At 47.5% G+C, this 15,505-nt stretch overlaps 1 protein-coding gene across 2 annotated transcripts in view; it reads left to right on the forward strand.

The window, feature by feature from the left end:
- The window catches only part of dbn1 (drebrin 1), a 162,995-nt gene that overhangs the window by 109,320 nt on the left and 38,170 nt on the right, over window positions 1-15,505 (forward strand). Inside the window, exon 4 of one of the 2 annotated variants that reach the window (XM_060936490.1) lies at window positions 146-220. In XM_060936490.1, coding sequence (XP_060792473.1) covers window positions 146-220 — 75 coding nt within the window. Of the gene's footprint in view, window positions 1-145; window positions 236-15,505 lie in introns of both variants that reach the window. The other variant, XM_060936489.1, reaches the window with a different exon arrangement.

The raw sequence follows: 15,505 nt of genomic DNA on the forward strand, positions 1-15,505 counted from the left end.
CCTTTGAGAGCTCCAATCTGCTGCCTGTGATGTTCGTCAGTAATTTTCCTCACTTTTATGCAGTAGCCTGAGTGTGTGATTGATTGTGATCCCTGAGGCCTGGTTTCCAGTGTTTTTAATGACGATAATTATGCTGTATGTTCAGGTTGGGGAGGACGTCCCTGATGCCAGGAAATGTGCCTGTGCCAGCCATGTAGCCACCATCGCGGAGTTTTTCCAGGTGGGTCTCACAAAGGTAAAGTAATCCCTTTTTTTAATCTCTGAAACAGGTAACATCATGCCACGTTTATATGAAGTACATGATTAGATAGGACTTAAAGGAGCAGTTTGTAAATTTTAAAGCCCTCTTCATGGTGTGAAAGTAAATTGCTGTGAAAGCCATGGCCTAACGGTTAGAGAAGCAGCTTTGGGACCAAAAGGTCGCTGGTTTGATTCCCTTGACCAGCAGGAATGGCTGAAGTGCCCTTGAGCACAGCACTGAGCCCCCACCTGCTCCCCAGGCTGCTCTGGGTGTGTTGTACGTCGCTCTGGATAACAGCATCTGCTAAATGCCATTAATATAATGTAATGTTAAAATACAAATTAGCTCTTTGGAGTGATTAACAATTTCAAATAAAATGTTGCTGTTTGACATATACAGGTATGCACAGATGTTCTGTTGAATTGTTCAGCTTTCTAGATCATAATGCAGCGTGATCAATGCCCCAGTAAGCGCCATAGAGTTATTGGGTGATTGGGTTGCGCATGCACATTCTGTGCTACGCTCTTCCTGGTTCCCGAGTTTTTTGCGACGATTCTTTTTTCTGTGAGTGTTGGCATTAATCACTAATCTTTTTAAATTTTTTTCTACAAACAATTTTCCAGTATCCTCTTCATTTTTTTTATTGTACTTTCACTTTCCTTTTTGTACTTTCCACTTTCGCTTTCCTTTTTCCGTTTTTTTTCTCTCTTTTTTTGGAAGAACGCCAAGACCGAAGCTTTCTTTTTTTCTCCTCTTGCGTAAAGACCACAAGTGGAGGCCATCCACATCGGATCTGCTTTAATATCAACAAATCTTCGATTAAGGTACGTGAATCCTTTCATCATGGCACACCTTCAGCCTGTTCAGTGTGTTGAGTGCAGGATGTTTAGTCATTCTTCCTCCGTCACTAGCGATAGATCTATTTGTGATAAGTGCAGATTAGTTAGCTCTCTGGCAGAGAAGATTACAGTGTTAGAAGCGCGTATCCAGGCTTTAGAGAAGGCCAGTGGGAATGAGAACAGTGTAGTTTCCATTGGGGAAAGTCTGGATGCCCTAGGTGGAGTTAGTAATCCCCCAACTCCAGCATTAGAGCCCTTACAGCGGGGCGAATGGGTGACGGCTTGGCGGCATAAGCGTAGAGCCAAAGCTACCGCTGAGACTCGCCCACAGGAGCACCACTCCTCTCTGCGTCATGTGTCAAACAGGTTTGCTCTCCTTAGTGATGCACCCACTGAGAAACCTGAAAGAGCTCTGGCTGTAGAGGACTCTATCATATGGCATGTGAAATTAGCTCAGCCTTTAGGGGCACCAGCAGCTTTAGTCAGGTGTATACCGGGAGCCAGGGTGCCGGACATAGCAGGTAATCTTAGGGTCCTAGGCAAGCACAGGTTCTCAAAGATAGTTATCCATGCAGGAGCTAATGATATATGCCTTTGTCTGTCTGAGGTTACTAAGAGTAACTTTGTAGAGGTGTTTAAATTGGCGAAGGTGACGTCCGATGCTGTAGTATGCTCTGGCCCCATCCCAATGCGGCGTGGCGATGTAGCTTACAGCAGGTTATGGTCGCTGAACTGCTGGTTGTCCAGGTGGTGCTCTGAAAACAGTGTGGGCTTTATAGATAATTGGGCTAATTTTTAGGGCACTGCTGGCCTGTTAGGGCGGGACAGGATCCATCCCACTCGGGAAGGTGCTGCTCTCATTTCCTGCAGCATAGGTCATAGTCTCAGAACAGGCCTAGTTAATTTCTGACAATCCAGAGCCAAGGCCAGGGAGCAGACAAACAGGCTAAACCGACTGTCTGCTAGCTGCACAGAGTCGTCACTCAGGGTCCACTACATCGAGACTGTGTCTGTTCCCCGAGCTCAACAAAAAAGTAGAAATATTCAGAGAGTTTGTTCCAGTAACCTAATCAATATAAAATTAGATCATACTGACTGTACAGCTGCTGCCAGCACCTTTGATCTAAAGGTGGAGCTATTAAATATTAGATCTCTTACATCTAAAGCGCTAATGGTTAATGAACTCATTACTGATCAGGAGTTTAATGTACTTTGTTTAACTGAAACATGGATTAAGCCAAATGAATATATAGCTTTAAATGAAGCGAGTCCTCCTGGATACAGTTATATACACCAGCCTCGTCTCACTAGCAGAGGAGGAGGCGTCGCGGTTATTTATAATGATTATCTAGGTGTAACACAAAAACCTGGTTATAAATTTAATACATTTGAAGTTCTTCATACTCATATAATGTATGTAGCCTCGAAAAATAAGTCTACCCAGTTAATTCCATTGCTTATTATTTACAGGCCCCCGGGGCCATATTCTGAGTTTCTTCCTGAATTTGCAGATTTTATCTCAGATCTGGTTATTTCCTTAGACAAAGCTTTAGTTGTCGGAGATTTTAATATTCACTTCAATAACCCAGAAGACCCTTTGAAAACAGCGTTTGTGTCCATTTTAGATTCAGTAGGGATTAATCAGAATGTCATAGGACCGACCCATAATGGTGGTCACACCCTCGATCTAATACTAACATTTGGGTTAAACATAGAAAATATAATCACACTTCCACAGTCTGAAGTTATCTCAGATCATTATCTCATCTCATTCAAACTATGTCTGAGTAATAATATATGCACCTCACCACGCTACTGTATTAAACGTACATTCACGTCAACTACTGCACAGAGCTTTATAAATGATCTCCCAGAGTTATCAACTTTGATTGGGTCACTGTCAGCCCCTGCAGAACTTGATCAGGCAACTGAGTGCTTAGAGTCAACGGTCCGCTATACTTTAGATAATGTAGCTCCTCTTAAAAAGAAAATGGTCAGAGACAAAAAATTAGCACCCTGGTATAATGATGACACTTGCACTTTAAAACAAACCACTCAAAAATTGGAACGTAAATGGCGTCAAACAAAATTGTTAGTGTTTAAATTAGCGTGGAAGGAGAGCTTCCTGAAGTACAGAAAAGCTCTTAGTGCTGCAAGATCAACATATCTCTCCTCCCTAATAGAAGATAACAAAAATAATCCTAGATTCCTGTTTAATACTGTAGCAAAATTAACCAGGAATAAGTCCACTATCGACACATGCACACCTGCAGTATGTAATAGCAACGACTTCATGAATTTTTTTAATGACAAAATTGAGAATATCCGACTGTAGCGCGTATCGAGTGTGGGTGGAGCACAGAGGACGGCAGGACAGCGTTTGGAGGCAGACAGGCGATTTATTTTTACAACTTTTCAGTATGATACCGTTCATTCATTCACACGCACACACTTGTCTGGTCCCGGGTTGCGCTCCCTCTCCTCTCTCTCTGCCTCCTTAAATAGGGAGCGGTTACTGGGAAAACACACACACAAACACAGGTTAATTATCCTCAGGTGTCGCGATTCTGCCACTCACCTTCCCCGGCTCCACCCTCCTGTCACAGACCGGCGCTTGACCACGCCCCCGCTGCCACATACCCCCACCGCCCGACTCAGGCCGGGCGCTCGTCCGGCCCGCAGCCGACTCCCCCCCCCCCCTTGACGGGAGAGGAAGTCCGCCACGACCATCTGCGCCCCCGGCCTGTGGACCACCTTGAAGTTGAAGGGTTGGAGTGCCAGATACCAACGGGTGATCCGCGCGTTGGCATCCTTCATGCGGTGGAGCCACTGGAGGGGCGCGTGGTCCGAACAGAGAGTGAAAGAGCGCCCCAGCAGGTAGTAATGGAGGGCGAGGACCGCCCACTTAATCGCCAGGCACTCTTTTTCAATGGTGCTGTAGCGCCCCTCACGCACCGACAGCTTCCGGCTGATATACAGGACCGGGCGGTCCTCCCCCTCCACCTGCTGGGACAAAACGGCCCCCAGCCCTCTGTCCGACGCATCGGTCTGCAACACAAAAGGGAGAGAGAAGTCAGGGGAGTGTAAAAGTGGCCCCCCACACAGTGCAGCCTTTACCTCAGAGAAAGCCCGCTGGCACTGCTCCGTCCACTGGACCGGATCTGGCGCCCCCTTTTTAGTGAGGTCAGTCAGCGGGCTGGTGACGTCCGAATAATTAGGTATAAACCTACGATAGTAGCCAGCCAGCCCCAGGAACTGCCTCACCCCCTTTTTGGTCTTGGGCCTCGGGCAGGCCGCAATCGCTGCCGTCTTATTAATTTGGGGACGCACCTGCCCGTTGCCCAAGTGGAAGCCCAGATACCGTACTTCCACCCGCCCAATCGCACACTTCGGGTTGGCAGTGAGTCCCGCCCGCCTCAGCGACCTAAGGACGGCCCTCAGGTGTTGTAGGTGCCGCTGCCAATCATTACTATAAATGATGATATCATCTAGGTAAGCGGCGGCATAGGTGGCGTGGGGCCGGAGGACCCTGTCCATCAGCCGCTGAAACGTAGCGGGCGCCCCAAACAGCCCAAAAGGAAGTGTGACGAACTGGTGTAAGCCGAACGGTGTGGAAAAGGCCGTTTTTTCCCGAGATAATGGAGTCAAGGGGATCTGCCAATATCCCTTCGTCAAATCCAGTGTCGAGTAAAAGCGAGCCGTGCCTAGTTGATCGAGCAGCTCATCAATACGAGGCATTGGGTACGCATCAAATTTAGACACCGCGTTGACTTTTCTATAGTCCACACAGAACCGGACCGAGCCGTCGGCCTTGGGAACCAAGACCACCGGGCTGCTCCAGTCACTGTGGGACTCCTCGACGATGCCCATTTCGAGCATGGCCTGAAGTTCTTCCCGAACCACCTTTTTTTTGTGTTCGGGTAATCTATAAGGACGGCTCCGCACTACCACCCCCGGGGGCGTCTCTATGTGGTGTTCTATGAGGTTAGTGCGACCGGGCAAGGGCGAGAACACATCCGAAAACTCGGCCTGCAACTGGGCGACCTCCGTGAGTTGGGTCGGGGAGAGGTGGTCTCCACAGGGGACCGGAGAGGTACGCGATGCCAATGACCCTTTTTGGACCTCCGGCCCCAGCTCCGCCTTCTCCGGAACTACCGACACCAACGCCACGGGGACCTCCTCGTTCCAAAGTTTCAGCAGATTGAGGTGGTAGATCTGTAGCGCCCCCTCCCTGTCCGTTCGCCTAACCTCATAGTCGACGTCCCCGACTCGCCGTGTGACCTCAAAGGGTCCTTGCCACTTGGCGATTAATTTGGAGCTCGACGTGGGCAACAGGACAAGTACCTTATCTCCCGGAGTGAACTCTCTAAGGCGCGTGCCCTTGTTGTACAGGTGGGCTTGCCGTTCCTGGGCCTGCCGCAAATTCTCCTGAGTTAGGTGGGTGAGCGTGTGGAGTTTTGCGCGCAGATCCATAACGTACTGAATTTCGTTTTTGCTCGGTGAAGGTCCCTCCTCCCAATTTTCCCGCAGTACATCTAAGATGCCGCGCGGCTTACGCCCATATAATAATTCAAACGGGGAGAACCCCGTGGAGGCTTGGGGGACCTCTCGCACTGCAAACAACAAGGGTTCGAGCCACTTATCCCAGTTACGTGCGTCCTCACTTACGAATTTTTTGATAATATTCTTGAGGGTGCGGTTGAACCGTTCAACTAAACCGTCCGTCTGTGGGTGATAAACGCTGGTGCGGATCGGCTTAATACCCAGTAGCCCATACAGTTCGCTCAGTGTTCGTGACATAAACGAGGTGCCTTGGTCAGTCAGAATCTCTTTCGGGATTCCAACCCGGGAGATGACGTGGAAGAGGGCCTCCGCAATACTGCGTGCTGAGATATTGCGAAGAGGCACTGCTTCCGGGTATCGCGTTGCATAGTCCACCAGAACCAATATAAAGCGGTACCCTCGTGTTGACCGATCTAATGGCCCGACGAGATCCATCCCAATCCTTTCGAACGGGGTCTCGATTAATGGTAGGGGGCGCAAGGGCGCTTTTGGAATGGCCGCTGGATTTACTAACTGGCATTCGCGGCATGCCGTACACCACTTACGGACATCGCCCCGAATCCCCGGCCAATAGAATCGGGCCATTATCCGGGCGAGTGTCTTATCCTGCCCGAGGTGTCCAGCCATGGGATTAAAGTGAGCCGCCTGAAATACCAATTCCCGGTGGCTCTTTGGAATTAGCAATTGGGTGACTCGCTCTTTCGTCTGAGTGTCCTGCGTCACTCGGTATAACCTATCCTTCAAAATGGAAAAATAGGGGAAGGACGGGGTGGTGCCCGGCGGGAGCGTCTGACCATCGATTACTCTCACTTGGTCAAACGCGTGTCGCAGAGTCTCGTCTCGCGATTGTTCCAGTGGGAAATCCGCGAGGGATTCCCCAATAGAAAGAGGAGGGGCCGGTGGCTCCTCACTCTGTCGCGGAGATGACGTAGACGGCTCTGCAACCGCAGCTCCAGCCAAAGCGACACCGGGACCCTCCCCTGTTAACCGGCAGGACCCACTCTTTACTAGGCGTGCCATTAAACCCCGAAATCCCGGCCAATCAGTCCCCAAAATCAAAGAGTGGGTAAGGCGAGGATTAACCGCCGCCTTCACTATCGATTTCTCCCCTCTGAAATGTATGTGGACCGACACCAACGGGTAGCTGTGAATATCCCTGTGCACACACAACACCTTCACCCCTTGTGCTCCCCCCAATGCCTCGCCTTGCACCAGGCTTTGGCGGATTGAGGTCTGATTGCAACCTGAATCCACCAACGCCTGATATGTAGCCCCTTGTACACTTACCGGTATGCGATACGCTCCGGCCCGATCGAGGGCAGCCTCTGGCGCGTCGGGGATCCGCACCACCGCCCCCACTTCCATCGCTACACACTGTTGCTGCAGGTGGCCCGGTTCCCCGCAGCGCCAGCAAACCGGCCCGGGCCTTCCCTCTGCAGCTGTGCTCTGGGGCTCACTCACCTGAGGGGGGGAGAGACAGACACAGAAGGGAGAAACGGGAGGGCACCACGGGTGCGGCGGGCCGGCTGGGGTGGAGCCGGCCCCCGCCTCCGCGGTGGGGGAATGGGGCGAGGACGGGACACGGGAGGAGGGGGGGGAGAAAGAGAGAGAGGAGAGGAGAAAGAAGATGCTGCCGTCCGCTGTCCTGACAGCCCGGCGAAGGTCGGCGTAGGCCAGCCTGCGGTCGGCGGGGAGCTGTAGTGCGGCCAGCTGCGCCTCTCCCGTCAGGAGGGGGAGGAGGCGCGCCGCGCGCTGCTCCATCGGCCACCCCGAGGCTTCGGCGACCTGCTCGAACAATGTGATGAAGGCCTCGGGGTCGTCCTGCGGGCCCATCTTGGTCATGGTGAGGGGAGACGGGCCCGCGGCCGGGGCACTGGTGGACCCCGCCGACGCGAGGAGACGCCGGAACGCCTCTCGATCTTCCTGCTGGGCCAGCACCAGGGCTTCAAAGCGGCGCTCCTGCTCCTTTCGGAGCGTGACGAGTGCCTGGTGCTGGCTCTGCTGAGCCGTGGCGAGGGCGTGGACCAAGTCCGCGAACGGGGAGGATTCCATGGGGCTGCTGGGTTGGTGCTCCACCTTATCCCGGGTTTCGGCACCACTGTAGCGCGTATCGAGTGTGGGTGGAGCACAGAGGATGGCAGGACAGCGTTTGGAGGCAGACAGGCGATTTATTTTTACAACTTTTCAGTATGATACCGTTCATTCATTCACACGCACACACTTGTCTGGTCCCGGGTTGCGCTCCCTCTCCTCTCTCTCTGCCTCCTTAAATAGGGAGCGGTTACTGGGAAAACACACACACAAACACAGGTTAATTATCCTCAGGTGTCGCGATTCTGCCACTCACCTTCCCCGGCTCCACCCTCCTGTCACAGACCGGCGTTTGACCACGCCCCCGCTGCCACACCGACAAAAAATTCAAACTACTAATTTAAGGTCAGATAATGTAAACAACCATTCACACCACATTCACACCTACGGTCAATTTACACTATGTTCACACTGCAGGCTGAAGTGACTCAAATCCGATTTTTTCGCCCATATGTGACCTGTATCCGATCTTTTATTGACAATATGAACGACACAGATCCGATTTTTTCAAATCCGACCCAGGCCGTTTGGATATGTGGTCCTAATTCCGATTCCTATCCGATCTTTTCATATGCGACTTCAGTCTGAACCACCAGGTCGCATTCATCCAACTTACACGTCATCAACAAGCCACAAACGTTACTATTCTGCGCTGAAGTAGGCGGCGGGTCTCTCAAAAAAAGTTACAACAACATGGCTTTGATGTTCCTTTGAACGGAGGTTGCAGTCACTACCCCGCAGAACGCCTGAGCCAAAACCCTTGCCCTCTTCCTTCTCAACCTCCTCCTTAACATCAGGCTATTGTGCATGTTCTGGCTCCGTCGCAACAACAACTGCATCATCGCCAGGTACTCCATGCTGGCTACTGTCATACACAGGAAACTTTAGGTTACTTCCGTAAACACTGGCCATGCTCACTGCGTGTGACGTCGTCGTATCCTGCAATGCGCATGCGGAACACTTTTAGGTCGCTTTACGTTCATACTGAGGATCACATACAAGTCGCATATATTTGTTAATGTGAACGACCTCACAAAAAAATCGGATTTCACAAAAAAATCGGAATTGAGCATTAAGCCTTGCAGTGTGAACGTAGTGTAAGTTACCCTGCAGTTAACAATATAACTGTATCAGATCATCAATTAGAATGTTTTACTCCCCTTAGAGAAATTGAATTACTTTCATTAATCTCCGCATCAAAAGCCTCAACTTGTGTACTAGATCCCTTACCTACACGCCTATTCAAACTAGGGTTGCCAACTTTCTCATATCCAAATGAGGGACACTTTGTTCCGGGTGCGGACAAGTACTGGTACAGGCCCTGTACACGCACCCCAGCGCCCCAAAATAGTTACCGAATTGCCTTTAGGTGAGGGTTTCAAATGTAGGCCACTACAAATTTATTTCTAAAATAGAGCTTTTAAAAATTAATAGACCAATTAATGGATATTTTTAAGTAACTTAATGCAAAATAACAAACAATTCTAATATTATTGTCTCATTTTTCTCTTTTAAACTTTGGCCAAATAATTCATCAGGCCATATTTATGAAGGCAATGTCATTACCTGAAAAAGTATTTGCTGTAGCTGTAAAACTCTGATATTTGCTTAATTGTCCATTTGAAAACCCTAAGAACCTTCTGCAATGCTTCATAGCAGAAGAAGAAGAGAGAAAGACATTACAAAGGCAGGAGTGAGGCAGAAAAGCTCCCCTTCTATAGGCTGAGGTCTATCCTGTTTCGGAAGGTTTTTTTTAAGCTATCTGCTATCCTTATCGAACAGTTAGGCTGTATCCACTGGCTGCACCATCTGCTCTAGTTTAATTTGATGCCTATTTTGTCAGTATAGCTTAAAAATTCAGGATATGGCAGCCTTTGACAGTGAATGATTTTAAATTGCAGATGACCGTGACTCGCGGTAATAGCGCTTCTCACGGCAATAACGCGATTTACACCACAGCATTGGAGTGAGGGGCAGGATCTGTCCCTGACGGGACAAATTAAAATTACCCAAAAAACGGGATGTCCCGCCCAATACGGGACGGTTGGCAACCCTAATTCAAACAGATAATACCTGAAGTAATTGAACCGCTTCTAAAAATAATAAATTCTTCTCTTAGGATTGGCTATGTACCCAAATCCTTTAAACTAGCAGTTATCAAACCCCTGATTAAAAAACCTGACCTTGATCCCTGTCAGCTGTCCAATTATCGGCCAATATCAAACCTCCCCTTTATCTCCAAGATCCTTGAAAAAGCTGTGGCACAGCAGTTATGCTCATATTTACATAGGAATAACATCCATGAAATGTATCAGTCAGGATTTAGACCTCATCATAGCACAGAGACAGCACTGGTTAAAGTAGTAAATGACCTACTGTTGGCGTCTGATCAGGGCTGTGTCTCGCTGCTTGTGTTGTTTGACCTTAGTGCAGCATTTGATACCATTGATCATTCCATTCTTCTGGATAGACTAGAAAATGTTGTGGGAGTTAAGGGAACGGCCCTCTCCTGGCTCAGCTCTTATTTAACTGATCAGTATGTTGATGTAAGTGGTGATTTTTCTAGACATACTGAGGTAAAGTTTGGTGTTCCACAAGGTTCTGTCTTGGGTCCACTGCTTTTTTCTTGATATATGTTCCCTCTTGGTAGTATTATTTGTAAACATTGTATTAGTTTCCACTGTTATGCTGATGACACACAGTTGTATGTTTCTGCAAAACCTGATGAGAGACACCAGCTTAATAGAAATGAGGAATGTGTTAAGGACATTAGACACTGGATGCTTATTAACTTCCTTCTGCTTAACTCTGACAAGACAGAAGTACTTGTACTCGGGCTACATGCAGCTAGAAATAAGTTTTCTGATTCCACAGTAACTCTGGATGGCCTTTCTGTTTCTTCACGTGCAGCAGTAAAAGACCTCAGAGTGATTATTGACCCCAGTCTTTCATTCGAAACTCACATTGATAACGTTACCCGGATAGCTTTCTTTCATCTCAGAAATATTGCTAAGATAAGAAATTTAATATCACTGCATGACGCGGAAAAACTAGTTCATGCTTTCGTTCCCTCCAGGTTGGATTATTGTAATGCCTTACTGTCTGGATGTTCCAATAAGTGCATAAACAAGCTCCAGTTAGTTCAAAATGCAACAGCAAGAGTCCTTACTAGAACTAGAAAATATGACCACATCACGCCTGTCTTATCCACACTGCATTGGCTCCCAATCAAATATTGTATTGATTTATAAAATACTACTATTGACCTTTAAAGCACTGAATGGTCTCACTCCACAGTACCTGAGTGAACTTCTGGTCCTCTATGACCCACCACGCCTACTTAGATCAAAAGGTGCAGGCTATCTGCTGGTACCTCGTGTAGTGAAGGCTACATCAGGGGCGGAGCCTTTTCTTACAAAGCCCCACAGTTATGGAACAGCCTTCCAAGTAATGTTCGGGAATCAGACACAGTCTCAGCATTTAAGTCTAGGCTGAAAACATATCTGTTTAGTCAAGCCTTTTGTTAATGGTGTTTATGAGGTAAAGGAGTAGATCTGGAGGATCCTCAGACAGAGTGTTTTGGTAAACTGGGATGTATGGATGCTGTCAGTCCCCCCTCACTTGCTCACTCGAGTTTGTTGATGGTGTAGTGGCTGCTGCTTTATGTCCCAGAGCTCCCTCATGCCTGTGTTACCTTCTGGCTCTCCCCTTTTAGTTATGCTGTAATAGTTAGTTTTGCCGGAGTCCTGGCTTGTACTTAGTGCAATATGTATATTCTTCCTACTTATTTAGGTGACATTGGCCATACCTAACAACCTGTGTTCCCCCCCCCCCCCCCCCCCCCAAAAAAAAAAAAAAAAAAATCTGTCCCTCTGAGACAGATTTTTTTTCTGAGACAGAGACATGTTAATCCTGAGATCGGGATGCTGACTTCTTCTGCTCCTCAGATCTGCCTGATCCATCCTGGTGCCCTGTGTCTGGTTGGAGTATCATCGCATCATTCCTGTGGAGGACGGCTCCATGTGGACAGTTGAAAGTCACACTTGGAAGACGCTCTGGACTCTTACAGTAATGCTTTTATGACTGAGGACTACAGTTGACTTGCTAACTTTAGGACTGCAGTTGTCATGAACAGTTTTGCACAAGTTTCCATCAGTGAAGAGTTTATAACATCAACGAAACTGATTTCATGTTAAAACTGTTAATGTTATAGTCATGTTGCCTGTTGTTGCCCAAATGAGGATGGGTTCCCTTTTGAGTCTGGTTCCTCTCAAGGTTTCTTCCTCATGTCGTCTGAGGGAGTTTTTCCTTGCCACCGTTGCCACAGGCTTGCTCACTGGGGATAGATTAGGGATAAAATTAGCTCATGTTTTAAGTTGTTCAAATTCTGTAAAGCTGCTTTGCGACAGTGTTTATTGTTAAAAGCGCTATACAAATAAACTTGACTTGACTTGACTTATTGTTGCACCTAGTGGCCAAAAATGGAATTGCAACAAGGACCACTGGGGCAGGAATCACGCTGCCCCATACTCAAAAGTCAAAGTCCCTCTCACGCCAGAATCTGGTCTTCCCAGTCAGTCTCCTCTCCCAGTACTAGCTAACTCTTTAAGGCGTATGGGTGTGGCACCTATCTCCATTTCGATAGCCCTTGGCCTCTCACCGTTACAGTAAGGGGCTGGTCCTCTGGTAATCGTGAGAATTTGACTTCCCCACTCACATCTGTATCACAGTGTGCCTTGCCAGACGGTAGTGGGTACTATTTTTATGATGGTCTTTGGTATGACTCGACCACGAGTAGAACTTGCGATCTCCCGGTCGAGACGTGGACACGCTAACCACTAAGCCAACTCACAGTCTGCCCCATACTCACTGTATGAAAATTTCCAGTGGAGGAAGAGCAGCGCAGAAAAGTTAGTGACCAGGCTGACAGGGTTGTGATTTTTACACCAAATTATAGTCATTTAAAATACAGTAGTCCACAGCCATGTGGGAAGCCATGGCCTAATGGTTAGAGAAGCAGCTTTGGGATCAAAAGGGCTCTGGTTTGATTCCCTGGACCAGCAGGAATGGCTGAAGTGCCCTTGAGCAAGGCACCTAACTCCCAGCTGCTCCCCAGGCTGCTCTGGGTATATTGTACATCGTTCTGGATAAAAGCAATCTGCTAAACGACTGTAATGTAAAATATTGAAAAGCATGTTTACCAACAAATCAGCTATTTCTGCCTTGTGAGTCACTTTCTGACAAAAAGGGCACAGCTGATCCAACTGGGGGTGGAGCTAATTTCTGGTCCATAAAAATCTAAATAGATGTGTTATCCTGAGTGCAAAAAGACAAAACTATGGAGGCACAGGCAGTACGGTCGGTTCTGTAAAGAGACCTGGAGATACGGTGTACGAGTAGAAAGGTGTTTATACTGTCTACCACCAGGAGTCATGCTGTGTTTGTTTTTATTTTTGCTGTTTCTAACCATTTGGGTTTGACACCACAAATAATAACTTCTTATCGAAGTATTATTATTATTGTTATTATTAATTAGCGCTAGCAGCGGTAGCGCAAATTGTTCCTCTCACTCAGGATCGTTTTAATTTATTCTTCCTTTTATTATTATTATTATCCTAATGTATTTTAGGATGCTATTTCTCCCTCATGTTTGAAGCCAATCACCACCAAATTTCACATGAAGAATACCTCTGGGCTGAATTACGTTGCATTGACTTTTGGTGCTGATCTGGATCACTGATCCGGAATAATCCATGAAAAATGGGTGTTTTTTCAATCACTTATAACTCTGTCAGTTTTCATGATTTTTTCAATCAGTTTTTTTTATTTTGTTCAGGTCAAACCACTGTGCAAATCACCATGACTTTAGTTGTTATTATTTTGCTGGCATTTTGTCGCACACAAATAGACAAAAGATAAACCGGATTCAGGGATCTGCTGTGCATGACAGCAGATGAATTCGATTTGTTCTCAGACTCTCTTTGGCTATTCCTCAGCCCTGTTCTTGTCACCAAGCCTCAATTATCCAGCGACCAGGAAATTGGGGCTAAAGTCATGTCATGTACACTTCGTTCATATGATCTTTGATATGATCAAATTAATATGATCAGTCTACGAAGACCTTTAAACATTACATACTGCACCTTTTAAATTTTATACCTGAACCCACTAACCCTGTTTTGTTTTGTTCCTGTTAAAACCTTCTTTGTACCATGCCATGTCTTCTGAAATGATACCCTGTGACATAACAGCTCCTACTTTTTTTTGCTTGTGTTGCATCTTTATGAGTCCATTATACCTCAGCCGTCTATCACACGTCCAAACTGTGCTTGTTCAGATGAGAAAATTCATAGAATCCGTGGGCGGTCATCAAAGTGTGTCTGCGCAAGGAGATACTGTATATAACAGGCAGTAGTAGGAAGAGGATGATGTCTGCAGATGACTAACATGGTTTTCTGCATGGTGTTTACAGTGAAGGTGTGGGGGTTGGTTGTAGAGTGCTGAATGACAAGTGCTGCTTTTTATACACTCCATCTCCTGAACCTGGATGTGGGAGAAAGAAAGCCTCCAGAGACCTGGATCGTCTCTTGTGGAATCTCCTCTTCAGCCATGTCAAAAGCTGGTCACTTGACCGTTTCTGCGTGGATTTGTTTTTTATCATCGTCCCACTGGGAAATCCAACAATGACCCAGTTGGCAGAAACAGACAGATTTTCATTCAAAAATATCCTTGTGCTTCATGGAGTCCATGATATCATGGACGCTAACAAAGTTCTTGGTGCCTTTAGAAGAAAAATAGCCACAACATCACAGTCCCTTGGCCTTAGCAGTGGAGATTATGTACATTTTTGTTTCACTATCCTTCGTTTTAAAGCAAACTGAACGTTAGTCCCCATAAAGCTCTGTTTTTGTGTTCTCTGGCCATAGAACCTTTTTCTTCTTCTAGTCAAAGTTCCAGTAGCATCTAGTGATCTAGTAAGATCTGAGGGTGACTCAGTGTTTAAGGCATCGGGCTACTGTTCAGAAGATTGTGAGCTCAAATCCCAGCCCTATCAAGCTGCCACTGTTGAGTTCTTGAGCAAGACCCTTGTCTCAATTATAAAATTATGGTCCCACTGGAGTTTTCCAGAAAGCACATAAAAGACTCTCAGGACATAAGACACAACATTATATGATTCTCATCTCATCTCATTATCTCTAGCCACTTTATCCTGTTCTACAGGGTCGCAGGCAAGCTGGAGCCTATCCCAGCTGACTACGGGCGAAAGGCGGGGTACACCCTGGACAAGTCGCCAGGTCATCGCAGGGCTGACACAGACACAGACAACCATTCACACTCACATTCACACCTACGCTCAATTTAGAGTCACCAGTTAACCTAACCTGCATGTCTTTGGACTGTGGGGGAAACCGGAGCACCCGGAGGAAACCCACGCGGACACGGGGAGAACATGCAAACTCCGCACAGAAAGGCCCTCGCCGGCCACGGGGCTCGAACCCGGACCTTCTTGCTGTGAGGCAACAGCGCTAACCACTACACCACCGTGCCACCCTTATATGATTCTCATGAAAAACAAATTTTACATTTTGTCCTGATTGCCAAGCACTGGACAGCACGGTGGTATACTGGGTAGCACTGTCGCCTCACAGCAAGAAGGTTCTGGATTTGAGCCCAGCAGCTGACGGGGGCCTTTCTGTGTGGAGTTTGCATGTTCTCCCCGTGTCTGCATGGGTTTCCTCCAGGTGCTCTGGTTTCCCCCACAATCCAAAGA

Source organism: Neoarius graeffei, chromosome 12 (genome assembly GCF_027579695.1).
Source record: "Neoarius graeffei isolate fNeoGra1 chromosome 12, fNeoGra1.pri, whole genome shotgun sequence".
NCBI lineage: Eukaryota > Metazoa > Chordata > Actinopteri > Siluriformes > Ariidae > Neoarius > Neoarius graeffei.